Consider the following 13,840-nt stretch of genomic DNA (forward strand, 5'->3'; position numbering starts at 1 on the left):
GAAGCAATGGTAGATTGCAGCCTCTTCCTCAGACCTTGAATTTGGATGAAGAAGGGTGGGGCAGAAAGAAGGGAAGGGTGCAGTTTCCAGAAGCTGCTGAGCAGGCAGAATATTGTGAGCAAGGTGAGTCATGAGGTGCAAGCAGCAGGAATTTCCTGCAGAGTGTTTAAGACATGCATGTGGAGGCAGGAGCAGGAGAAGAGAGCTCAGTGACCAAATGCCTTCTACAGAATTTCCCGTGGCACCCTAGCAGGTGCATATCGTTTTTTTTTTTTTTTTTTTTTTTTTTTGTATCTTGGGCCTATGGTATTTTTTTTTTCTCCTTTCCTTAAAGGCCTTTCTCGCTACTTTGAAGTGGTCTGATTTGCTTGCATCCCATATCATAGTATTATGAAGCTGATCAACGTTAGGAAAAAAAACTTGAAAAACCTACACTATATGGACCAAATCTTCTGATGATCTCATCTAACTGTCCTTTAAAAAGAATGGCAGAATTGTTGTGACTCAAGAAAAGAAGAAACTACTTTGGAGCGTGCTCGTTATTGATTCTGCTGTCAGTGTGAATTCCCTGCACTCATTTGATCCTGAGGTAAGAGAATAAAATGTGCACTCTTCATTTCTTCTGCCTGCTCTGCTGTGTCTGCAAAGCAATATGAGTCCCTTCCAGAGGTTTGTGTAGGCTGTTTGTTCTTGTACTAGTGGAGAATGGTTCTATGGTTCTACTTCAACTCTTCGACCATGAACAGTTTAACAGTTTTGCTAGCTTACTGTTTTTTTTTTTTTTTTTTTTTTTTTCCCTGTTGTACTTTGTTGCTAGGTACTTCCAAGTACCACAGATTAATATTTCTCAGCAGAACTATCTCTGCTTTAAAGTACTGTCCCGGTTGTATTGATCATGCCAAGTTAGACCGAGCATACCAGAAACCCTTTGTGTGAATGACAGAATAACATTCACACTTGAAGTGAAACTGGACGTATAAGTTACTTTTTCTAAAGGATTTCCTAACACGATGTCTCCTGCTTTAGTCTTTTACCAGACTATTCAAACACAATTCATCTTGACATTTTTTAAGTTCTAGACTCACCTGTTCTGAGACTGACCTCTTCTTTCAAGTCGAGTCAGGGCATGAAAAAGTCAAAAACCTTGAAGAAAAAGGAGATTTGCCTTTATTAAGCTGGATAAATCGTTACAGAGGAATCTCACTAACAAGAGATTTAAGTCATCACTCCTCCTTGTGCTTGATTAAGTCTTTATTACAGTGTTTGAGGACCAAGCCTGGACGCAGAATTTTGTGGTTTTGAAAAACTGAGAGCGGGGCACCAAAGATCATCAGAGTCCTTGATGACTGACCTCTTCGGTGCTGATCTCTTGCTAAGTGATATCCATTAGGCAGGTTCGTACCGTCCTTCCTATTCATTTGTGTCTCGAGGTTTCATTCCCTGACCCTCCTTGAATACACAAATTACCTAATGAGCTGGCGTCTCTACCGCTCTACTTAGGGAAGTGGAAAGTGGGCGGTCTGAATCACCCTGTCAGCTTTCGGTACACGAACACAAGGAGCCGTGCGTGCACACATGACCTCAGGGAACCTAGCGAGACTTGAAAAAAGCATACGGTGACAGGCTTGTGAGCACACGGTGAGATGGAGCTGGACAACGTACGTTAGGGTACACGGAGCTCTTTGAGAGACATTTTTCCTCCTTCCCTTTTTGCTCATATTCTCAAGTTATGAAAGCTGCCTTTTACCTAGCTCCATTTTATCTTTTTGGATTCTCATGATCTGACAACTCTCCAATTCTGCCCCTTGCTACAGCTGGCACTCAGAGAACTCCAGCACGGGTCAATGGCATGGGAATGACTTCAGTTACTGCTATCTGCTGACTGAATTAAAGGGTTTCATTTGTTTTTTAAACCTTGCTTTTTGTTTGATGAGATTAGTGACAATACCACCCACAGGAGTGCCACACCTTTACAAGCAAAGAGGGAAGTATAGAGCACTTTTTTTTTTTTTTTTTGGGGGGGGGGGGGTTGGGTACTGAGAGGCAAAGAGGATGTAGAAGCTCAGGGTTTTGTTTGGTGTCTATTTTGATAGAGCTAGAATAGTGATGCATATACTACATAGATGAAACAGCATTTCATTTTTTTTTTTTAACGCATTCTTACCAATTGCCATTTTCTAGCTGAGGCTTGTTTCTAGAAATCTGGAAAGCGAGCATGACTTTTTTTACTGTTGTTGGTTTCATAAATTTGTGTATGCTTCTCTGCAGGTTAAAGACGTTATTCGTTTGTTTTTGAAAGATTAATTCAATATCGTGTCCCTTTGCTCCAGCGCTGTGGTGTTATTTCACCACTGTGGCATTATATTTTTGGTATTGCTACACTGTGTGTTGCTGATGTTGCTACCAACTACATATGTTGATGGGCTAGGAGCCATCCCCATTTAAGCTACTGCAGGTTTTAGGAGCACCCTTTCCAGATTTGAATCCTATGTGGTTAACTCTTCCTTGAATCTAGGATCTCTGCGGATATGCCAGGTATACCTGCTGTAACTTGAATCAGTGATATTCTTCCTATTACACAGAATGAACAATGTTTTTCTGGAACGAGTTGTGGTTCTGTTTTGTCATTTGTTTTTAAATGAAACTACAACCACTTCGTGATTTTTTTTTTCTTAAATGTAGCCAACTCTGTAAGCATTGGTTAAAAGTTGACAAATCTATATGTGATATTTTAAATCCACGCAGAATACTGTTTTCTGCTTTCAATTATTTTCGTCATCCCTCCAAAAATGTCGAATTACCTAACTTCATCTCTGTGCTCAGCTTCTACCCACCTTCCTGTTTCACTGAAAATCCCCATCCCATAAACTTTTGCTAATCGCTTCCACGTGACAATTTATCAAATCCTCTCTTGATGTCTATGTAGACAAGACACTTGGAAAGCAGCAATGCCTGGCGTGACCTACGTTTAACGAACTTTGTTCCATTTTATATTAAATGTCTTCATTTTTCAATTTTTTTGTTTTTCCCCCCCGATAGTCTTGTATAGGATTGGCAACCATTCTGTTCATTTATCACTCACTTTACACGTACATAGCTATTTTTTCCTTCAGAGGGCACAATTCCCAACTCAACCAAGTTAACAACCTCCACCTCGGGTTTAAGAGACAAAACCAGCCCCCTCGCTTTTAGCACGTTAAACTCTTTGTGTTTACTTCCACTCAAACCAAGCAGCTTGTGCTCTGCATTCACCTTCGGCCATGCCGCTTTGCCCCGCAGCCACACAGCGTTTCCTCGCAGCAAATGGAGGCTTGAGGCGGCGTCTGGCTCACCCTCCCCGCTCCCTCCCGGCTGCGCAGTGGGACCTCCTCGCTCCTTTTTGCCAGCGCCGCTGAAAAACCCTTTTTCTGCCTCCTTTGTGTCTCGGCCGGGCTCGCCTTCTGATGATTCGCCGGGGCGCTGCCACGGCCCGGCCGCGGGCCCCGTCCCTCCCTGCGGTCACCCCGCGTCCCGTCAGCGCGGCGCCTCGCTCCTTCCTTCCCTCCCTCCCTCCCGCCGCCGCCCGCTCCCCTCAGCCCGCAGCTCCCCGCCTCGGGACCCCAGCATCCAGCCCGGGTCCGCCCCGTCCCACACGAGAGCCGTTGGGACCGGCCGTTGGGGCCGTTGGCTCGCCCCGCCCCGCCCGTTGCCGCCCCCTCCCCGCGGTCCCGCCCCTCGCGGCGCCACCGCCCCGCCCTCCGCCCGTTGTTTGTCCCCGGGCGCCTCCCGTAGCGCGTGCGGCGCTGGCGGCGCTGCGGCCCCTCCTCTTTGCGGCTCGCGCCGCCGCCGCGCGATTGTGCGGGTGAGGAGGGCGCGGGGCGGGAGTAAAGGGGGGGAAGAGAGAGAGAGAGAGAGAGAGAGAGAGAGAGAGGGCGGGAGGGAGGGAGGGCGGGCGGGCGGGCGAGAGCGCGCGAGGGAGCGAGAGCGCGCGGCCGCGCGCACGCCGGGCACGCGCGCCCGGGCCGCACGCCCGCCCCCGCCGCCGGCCGCGCGCGCGCGCCCGGCCCCGCTCGGCTCTTAGCGACTGGCAGGCGCCATGGCGGCCGCTCGCAGCGACATGGCGGAGCCGGAGGGGCTGCTGCCCGGCCAGGCGGCGGCCGCCGAGGAGGAGGAGGTGGCGGCTGCCGCCGCTGTCGCCGCCGCCGGCAGCGGCTCCTCGTCGTCGCCCTCGTCCTCGTCGTCGTCGTCGTCGTCGGTGGCGGCCGCCGCGGAGCCGGAGCCGCTGCTGCTGCTGAACGGCGAGGCGGAGAGCATGTCGGAGCCCAGCCCGGAGAGCGCCAGCCAGGCCGGGGACGGGGAGGACGAGGACGACGAGGAAGAGGAGGAGGAGGAGGAGGAAGACGAGGAGGAGGAGGAGGAAGAGGAGGAGGAGGAAGGCGGCGAGGAGGAGGCGAGCAGCCTGGTGGGCAGCAGCAGCGGCAGCACGAGCAGCGGCTGCTGCAGCGACGAGACCCGCTCGCTCAGCCCCGGCGGCAGCAGCGAGGCCGACGCCAAGGAGGAGCCCAAGGGCCCCCGGGGCAGCCAGGAGGCCGGGCTGGGCCGCGGCGGCGGCGGAGGCGGCGGCGGCGGCGGCGGCGGGAGCAGCTCCAGCTCCTCCAGCTCCAGCAGCAGCAGCAGCGTGTCCAGCGGCGGCGACGAGGGCTACGGCACCGGCACCGGCGGCGGCAGCGGCAGCAGCAGCTGCAGCGCCACGTCGGGGGGCCGGCGGGGCAGCCTGGAGATGTCGTCGGACGGCGAGCCCCTGAGCCGCATGGACTCGGAGGACAGGTCAGTGCGGGGCCCGCCGGGCCCGGCCAGGCGCCATGGCCTGCGGGGCCTCCCCGCCTCGCAGCGCCGGCCCGGGGGGTGGGGTGGAGTGGAGTGGGGTGGGGGGGGCCGGACCCTGCCCCGGGAGCGCCCGCCCGCAGCCCCGAGGGGTCCCCGGGGCGATGCTCCCCCCTCCCCGAGCAGCCTCGGTGCTGTTTTGGGGAGCTGCTGTCGGGGGTCCCGCGGGTCGTGCCGTGCGCCCCGCCAGGCCGCCCTGGTGCGGGGAGGGAGGGGAGGCGCTGGGCACGGGTCCTGCCCGCTCCGGGCTCAAATGGGAGCGGGGATCCCTCCTGCCTGGGGCAAAATCCCGCTGCAGCCAACAGGAGAGGGACCGGCCTTTCAGCACTAGGCACGCGCGGGTGATTAGCATGTGCTGCATTAAGCAGGGCTTGGTAATTTGAGGCTCAGACTCCTTTTTGGATCAATTCTGAATGAGTAAATTTTAAAGGTTACTCCTTTACTTACCACGTCCTGAAGGTACGTGTCTTTTGCTGCTGTGACTTCGGCTTGATTCTCGTGGGAAGGCACAAGCAGCTTCTCACACATGGCTGAGTTCTGCATTTCAGGTCTCGTTTAGCCCACGAAGTTGAGCATTTCAAGGAACACGACTTAGCTAGTGGCTTTTTTGGGTGCGTGTGATATGGCTTATTTGGCAGACGGGAAACTGAATGAAAAATGGGTGTGGGAATAGAATTTTGTCACTCCCTTTGCTAGTAAGTCCTTTCAAATACTTTAAGAAACTTCAATTTTTTTTTTTTAGATATTTCAGTTTAGCATTAAGAAAGTATCAGGCTTCATTGTAGAGTGAGTTAGTACAAACAGTTCTGTTACTTTTCTTGAGAAGGTTTCATTATTAATTGTGAAGAATTACGTATTTTGGCCCAGACACTTTCTTTAAATATGTTAGGTCAAATTCTGAGTAGCTAGAGAAATACCCATGCTGCCGAAGTGTGACATCACTAGATCTAACCTCAAGGGATAAAAACAAACAAACAAAAGCCCCATGAGTCAGTTCCCCAAAACTGTATAATTGCCTGAAAACCATAAGAAAGGGAAAAAAAAAAAAAAAAAATGGTTCTTCTGGTTTCCACCTGACTTCTGAGGCTTCAGGACTCACAAGTGTTACGTTTTCATTCTTTCAAACTTGTGCAAGATAGGAAGGTGGTGGTTTTTTTTTTTTTTTTTTTTTTGGAAGCTGAATTTTTTTTACTTGAAATCCCATAAATATGGATTTCTGGAGAAACAAAAGGTATATAGTTGAATTTTAAGATATATATATATATATATATATATATATATATATATATATATATATATATATATATATATTGTTTTCATCAAATTCGGTGCTAATCTCGACCGTTTTTTAGTCATGTCAATTTATAGGTTAAGGAAAAAACAGAAATTAGTTGCATGGGTTTTCTGGCGGTACAACCCCATTACTTTTTGCTTGTACACTCCAGAGCTAGTGTACGTTTCTTTTTCTGTCATTGTTTTCATGCTTCTCTTGTTATAGTGGCACAATTAAATCTGTGTGTGCACTCTTCGTTGCTCCTTTCCAGTACCATTGGTGCAAATTGAGCTGCTGAGTGAGATTCTTTGTGCCTAGTGGTTTAAGCGAGGGCTGCGTCTTTGGTTTTAATCTTTGCGAAGTTTCATCTTGGAACTTCCATGCTGAAAACAGAGATGCTGAGAGGGAATTGTGTAGTGTAGTTTCACAGCCTGCTTGTTGAGTTGGGTAGGAAACAGAGTGCCATTTATTCCTGGTGATAAAAAATAAAAATGTTTTGCGTACGCTCCTTGCTGCAGTGTGGTAGACTGCATTAATATTTTTGCTATGCGTAGTCCAACGAGTCACTTGGCCTACTGATACAAATGATAGCTGCCCCTTATCAGCTGCTGAGAGCATAATGTGTGTCCTTAGGATGATCAACCAGACAAGCAGAGTGTTGGGAAAGGTAGGAAATATGCAGAAAAGCTGGGAACAGTTTGGATGTAGAGGTGGAGATGCAGGTTTATGATAACGTATTAAATTCCTTAAAGGCTTGACCGTTCATTGGTTTGGTCACATCGCATTGAAGTATAAATTCTGTAAGTACTGGAGAATGATGTTTTATCTGTGAAATGTCTTACATGAATAGTATATTGGACATCAGTCTGTGATCTCTGCTGTCTACCTGTGTCCTGAATGAAGAATCTAACTTTTTGTCTCTGAAGTCCTAAGAAACTTGGTGCCATGTTGTCTCACAGAGTGTGGCACAGCAAGATTACCCAAGGCAGGGAGGAGAGAGGGAGGTTGCGCTAACACGCTTGAATTCACGGTCCCTAGGTTAAGCAAGAGGAAGGTGGCAGAAGGGTGTACTTGGTAAAGGTTTGCCTGGTGTAGGCAGGTTTGGGAGCATTCAGATCATGCCTCTAGGCTTGGGATTTTTTTCTTGTTTCCTCTTTAGAAAATTTGATTAAATAAGAGGGTGTGGTGAGAGCGCCTGAATTCCTTAAGTGATCAAATTCCTCTCTCTCTGCATACAGCCTTTATCATTCTCTTTAATTATCAATGGGTTGTCTGTTTGAATTTGTTTTAGTGGAATGAACTACAAAACAAACTACATCTAAAACTGAACAGGAAAGCTTGCATGTAATCGAGATGTAGCTACTGTTCAGCTACTTCTGATAATAATGTTTTGCAAGTATGTTGACAGTTATCTGCTAATAGAGAATAAATAATTTGGTGCATTACTCTAGGAAATCTGTAAACCTTTGAAAAAATACAAGGTACAAATGGCACAGAATCACAGAATCGAAGGGGTTGGAAGGGACCTCAAAAGATCATCGGGTCCAACCCCCCAATTTTTTTTTTACCTGTTAAATACTGATGCCCTAAAATTTGGGGTGAATTTTAACTAGCTTTTCTCATGCACATAGTTGGACTTTGTTGTGTTAAAGCAGGTTTAAACACTCTCTCCCCACCCCCAAAAAAAAAAAAACAAAAAAAAAACAAACTGATACCTAAGATAACCAGGTGGCATTTTCAGCTCAGTGGTATCAGTAGGGAGAGTTCAGTGCAATAACTCTGAGACGATTACAGATCAATGAGATACCAGGCCCAGGTTTTTCCTGGGAACCATGCCGTGTTCCCGTTACTGTGCTAAAGTTTGCCTACTATTTTTGAGTGAGCTCAGATCAGCCTGTCTCACTAATAATGGGCTGCATTCAGGTCTAGTTATCCTCCAGATTTACAGTTAGGACTAAGGCTGTTATCAGCATGTGAATGCTGGTAATTTTCTTGTGCCTTTCTTCAACTTCAGACGAGTACTGAAAGGATGGATACATTCCTTTGGAGCAAGCAAATAATCTTTCTACAATGCTAAGAAACTTTTGTTATTCCTTTAAAAGCAAAAATAATGGTTTAGTTGATTATTTAAAAAAAAAAAATACGTAGCTGAGCTCATCACTGGGCTGTAAAGCTAGACATAAGTGTATGCAGGGATTTTGGTTTAAATAGCAGATGTGAATGCAGTGAAAGTGTGTTTGCAGCTCAGTTACTGCTGAACTACAATATTTACTTAAAAACACTTAGGTTGCTGAAATTGTTTAAATGTTGTTAGGTTGAAAGCTTATTAGGAAGTGTATTTAAATCTGAAATAATTCTATTATCAGGTTGTTTGATTTAGAGCAGTGGTAGACCTTGCAGTTGTAGTAAGATGTTTAGCAGAAGTTAAAATATCATATGACTTTTTTTTTTTTTTAACCCTTGTGAATTTGCTGTGTAGTTTGCTTAGAAGTTATCCCTGGTCTTTTGTTCTTACATCATCTTTAACTTTCTTTAGAAGTTTGTCCTTTGCTCCCTCCTCTGACTGACCAGGTAACAAGGTAAGAGGTACTGAAATTATGTTTCAGCCTCAGGCATGCACGTGCTGTTCTCCTGACCAAGCACATGAGTGCTCACTGAGTAGCTGGTAGGCCAAACCTAACAGGTGGCTGCTTGACCCGTGCAGCAATCTCTTCCTTAGATGCAGTCTTTTTTACAGAACAGCCGATTTCAGCCTCTTCACCTCTATCGTTACTTGCCCCTGAAATCAGTTATTGGGAGGGACTGACGATGTGACAACATAAGCCTCAGCTTTCTAAGAGAACCCAACTAAAACAAACATTCAAGGAAACTTAACTATCTTATCACACAGATGCGTAGAATGCTTCTAGAAATATTCTGTCCCAGTGTAATAGGTGAGCAGCTCTTCGCTCAGACTTGAAAATGCCCATTTCAAGGAAGGTTTTCTTTAATAATAAACATTTTTATGCTTAAGATTTTTGTTCTTCTTTTTATAGCTTAAGATTTTTATTTTCTTCTTTATATAGAATGGAGTAAGGCAGAGTGAAACTAACAGACTGAACAATAAGATGTAGATGAAAAGATGAAGAATCCAGAATCTAGCCTTAGTTTTTTGACCTTGTTTAAAATGAAGATGTAGTCAGCATTCTAATATGTGTGCTGATTTAAAAATTAGTTCTTTAGAGTTCTTATTGCAGTTCTTATTTGATCTCATTTTTAAACCTTCAAAAGCGAGTAATTTTCAAGGCAGGCTAGGCAGTGACACATGAATTGTAAGAGTGATGTTTATGAAGGCAGAATAGTAAAACTGAAATATAATCAGGAAGGCATATGGTACTAATAGGTATGCTTCATGTATCCATGTGACCAGATTAAAAAGTGCTTCAGGCCTCTCTGCTGCATAGTCTCACTTGTTCCTATCCAGGAAGTGAAGAATCATTCATTAACGCTTATGGCAAGGTGGTTAAGTCATTAAATTTTTGTAGTATGTGTGTAATACTGATGTGTTACAGTAGGCTGCATAGGAGATTCCACAAGATCCCAAAATTCTGCTGAAAATTATATCAGTATTGTCTGCGTTTGTTGTTATTTGCTTTCAAATTGCAGAATAAAAACACTGTTTCTGTAATTGTTATGCTCAGTCCTTTCTGGCATTGAAGAAAATAGCTTTTGATGGGAAGACAAAACAGCCGAGAAACTTTAAACAGCTAGTATCTTTATTACTAGAGTTGTTGCTTGGTATAATTGAGTGGTTAACATGAGGTCTTTTTGCGGACTAGATGAAAGAGCTTGCTGTAATGAACTGTTTGTAGTAATATTTAAATACACTTCATAGAATTTGAGAAATAATTTCCTATTCAGTGTGAGAGATAATTGGTATGACTTTTATGTTGGGTTTGTACATTCACACAGGCCTACGTGCGTTTTGCTTAACTTTGTGACACGGTTAAGTCTGGCAACTCTTGAATGTGAGGTTTTTACTGGTGAGCAACTTTAGGGGATTTCCTAGGCAGAAGTGGAAGGAGCTGCGTTGATTTCCAACGCCCTCCACACCCAACACACACTTTCCAGTTAAGCTGCATATTGCATGCAGCCTGAGCATCTTTGGGAAAAGTGTGATGTGCATTTCTGAAGCTGCTCACAGATCAAAATTCTTGGGTAATGCAGTAAAAATATTCTACTTTTGCTGGTGTTACTCAGATCTGCATATTTTCCAATAGCTTTATATATTTGTTTGTATTAAAACAGAAATAAAACATGCTCAATTAGGGAATAATGGTGGGGGAATGAGCAGTATGAAGAGCTGACGTGGAATGTGGCAGTATGGGAGTAAGTGCAGACCCCAGTGTGTTGTGGTAGTAGTAGTTCCGGCTGTTATTGGGTGAAAAGTGGGGACATAGCTTAGAAGGGAGCAGATAGAGCATTTGAGATTGGAATAGGGGTTTCCAGCAAGGGGAAAAAGTGAGATGCATGCAGAAAACTTTTCTGGTACGATAGGGAGTGAATTATACCTAACAGCCTGAGGAAAAAGTGAGAACTTAACCTAAAAGAAATGAAAAATCAGTGCCTGCTGTAGAGGAGCCAAGTAAATTGCAGGGAAATAGGTGGGAATGTAAATCTATCTACCTTGAGCAGCAGATTTTTTTTCACCATTACCCCTCTTGCTTAAAAAAAAAAAAAAAAAAAAAAAGGCTTGCCAAAAAAAAAAAGTGGTAGTTTTAGAAACTTTCTCAAGTTAGAGATTTTTTTTTGTTTTGCTATCCAGCTATGTAATTGGTTCCTCTTTATCATTTTATATGCTTAATGTCCAGAGTTGTTGATATTTAGAAAATGAACATGTTCAGATAAATTTTCCTTATGGAATGTTTATATTTTCTGTTATGCCTGCTATTTATCATTGGTTTTATGATGTATTAAGATGGTGTTCACAATCAGGTTGTGATTCTGCAAAACTAAAAAATAAATCATTGGGGAAAGAAATCTTCAGCCTCTCACTCAAGATGTGGTATGCTTTTTTCCCTTCGTGGTAGTAAAATGCCAAAAAAAAAAAAAAAAAAGGCAGTCTGGGATTTCGTTTTCTATGTCTGATTTGCTTCTACATGGTTCTCTTTACACTAAAATTTAATTTCTTAACTATCATTTGCTAAACTTCAGTTGATTACTTGTGTAGTTGTACTGGTTACTTTCGTTAATAGAGTATTACTTAAGGCATATGCTAAGATATTCGATAGTGATATAAAACCAAAAAATTTAATTTGATACCATCTTGAAAGTCATGTAGTCATCATGATGCACTATGTAAGGCAGCTATAATCCAAACAAGCTTGTGAAGTATCAGTAAAGTGAACCTAAGTGATCTGGGTTTAGAGGCCTGTAAAAGACAAGATTATTGTCACATATTAGGGGTAGTATCATTTATGAAGTATACTTCAATAAGAATACAAATAAAGGTTTTCCAGTTACTGTTAAGATTAATGTTGTTCCATGTAGCATCTTGTACAAATTAGCAGTTCCCCTGCAAAATTGCAGTGAGGTCCATATTTTGATCATTATAGTTTGTGTTGTAAGTAAGGCTTCAGATATAAAAGATCTTAAGGAAATACTTTCATTACGTAGTAAGCAGAGAATTGTAAACTTTTTTTTTGAAATAAAAATACTTCTGGTGTTTCTTTGGTAGATTTCCTGGGGCTGATTTGCATGCCAAACTGTATATTAGACAAATTTTACAAATTGTTAATTTAGCATCGAGTGGAACAGAATCAGACCATAATTATGACCTCTCTATTATGAACTGAATGAGTTGGAGAAGGAAAACTCCACTGGTTTCTCTGCTTTTGATGCCTGATTAATACTTGAGAAGTAGCAACTCTTCACTGACGTATGAAGTTGCTATTTCATAGAAGACTGTCCTGTCTGTATTTTTCTGCAGTCAAACAACAGTAACTGAAATTGGAGGAGAGGTTTGCATCTCCTCTGGGACTTGTTCATCCTTTTTTCTGGTTGTCTTCTGCTTATTTTTTAAGTTAGATGTTCAGGAGTGGGGATGGGTATCCTGTGAATGGGACAGTAATGGTAACATATGGTGGAATTTCCTTAACGCTATACCTGAAGGCTTTTATTTCCACTTTGTATTAATCATGGTTCTTAGAATGGAAAGCATGCTAAAAGAAGTGACACTTTCTTTTTAACTACTGATTGCGTTTCAGTGAAGATCTAAAATGATGAAACACTTGTTGCTGTTCCTTAACTTTTGAAGGTGATAATCAGGTTGAAGATGAATTGTTTCCCAGAAATGAAAGTCAGTGTTATTTGTATCTTTAAGGCAGAACCACTTACAGTTTCTTGATTTGTGTAATGCTTTTGCATACGTTTGCTGTTGTATCACAAGGCACACACATTTAACCTGCTGTAGTTTCTCAGTGCTCTTCTGACACTTTGCATTCCAAATTTCCTTATAATATCATCTGTTCCTCTGTATACTACAGCTTAGATGAAAAACTGGTTTTGTTAAATTAATACATAACCCAAATATTCTAGGGCTGACAATCTAAATAATCAAAGTAGGTGATTAGAGAGAGTGGAAACAGCTCTAGAGAGGTGGTGATTCATAACATGCTTTCTCAGTCGTGTTTTGTTTCCTGTACATGTTTGTTATTTTAAGTTTCTTTGATTTCTCTATCTTGAAGAGCTTTTCTATCTTCTCCCAGTTTTATACCATCAAACTGAAATGTTTGCAGTGTTGCTCCCTTTTCCAGGTATTTACATTTAATCTCGAAATGGGTTTACTCTAAAATTAGCTGTTGCTTCAAAAAACTTCAAACAAATGTTAATATTACCAGTAGTCACACTAAATAAAACTATCTCCCTGACTTCTTGTTTTCCACTATGTAGATTTCTTAGTAATCTACAGATACCTATACAGATACTCAATAAATAGTTTTCCAGATTTGCTTTCAGGATTGATTTATAGCATTATAGAATCATGGAATATCCTGAGTTGGAAGAGACCTACAAGGGACATGGAGTCTGACTTCTGGCTCCACACAGGACTGCCCAAAAACCAGACCCTGTGTCTGACAGCAGTGTCCAAATTCTTTTTGAACTCTGGCAGGGTCAGTGCCATGACCACTGCCCTGGGGAGCCTGTCCCAGTGCCCGACCACACTCTGGGTGCAGAACCTTTCCCTACACCCAGCCTGACCCTCCCCTGTCCCAGCTCCATGCCGTTCCCTTGGGTCCTGTCACTGTCCCCAGAGAGCAGAGCTCAGCGCCTGCCCCTCTGCTCCCCTCATGAGGGAGCTGCAGGCCGCCATGAGGCCTCTCCTCAGCCTGCTCTGTGTGGACTGAACAAACCAAGGGGCTGCAGCCGCTCCTCATATGTCTTCCCCTCCAGACCCTTCACCATATTTGTAGTCCTCCTTTGGATACTAACAGTTTTAGATCTTTCTTATACTGTTGCACCCAAAACTGCATGCAGGACTCAAGGCCGCAGAATGCTTAAGCCTTTTTCATTTTGAAAAACTTGTGTTAGAATAACTTCATCTGTGTGAACATAGGTTTGAGTTAAAAACAAACAAAAAGCATAAATGACTCAGAAGCACAAGTTCTTAGGTGCTTGAAACATGGTAGTGGACTTTTACTTTATGTAATTTTGGCTTGTTTTCAG

General features: G+C 43.8%; 1 protein-coding gene across 1 annotated transcript in view; it reads left to right on the forward strand.

The window, feature by feature from the left end:
• The first annotated feature begins 4,075 nt into the window (after positions 1-4,075).
• Positions 4,076-13,840, forward strand: part of AEBP2 (AE binding protein 2) — a 56,006-nt gene continuing 46,241 nt past the window's right edge. The window contains exon 1 of the mRNA XM_032198601.1: positions 4,076-4,806. Within this exon, the coding sequence (XP_032054492.1) occupies positions 4,076-4,806 (731 nt within the window). The remainder of the gene's footprint in view (positions 4,807-13,840) is intronic.

This window comes from Aythya fuligula, chromosome 1, assembly GCF_009819795.1.
Source record: "Aythya fuligula isolate bAytFul2 chromosome 1, bAytFul2.pri, whole genome shotgun sequence".
Classification (NCBI taxonomy): Eukaryota; Metazoa; Chordata; class Aves; order Anseriformes; family Anatidae; genus Aythya; species Aythya fuligula.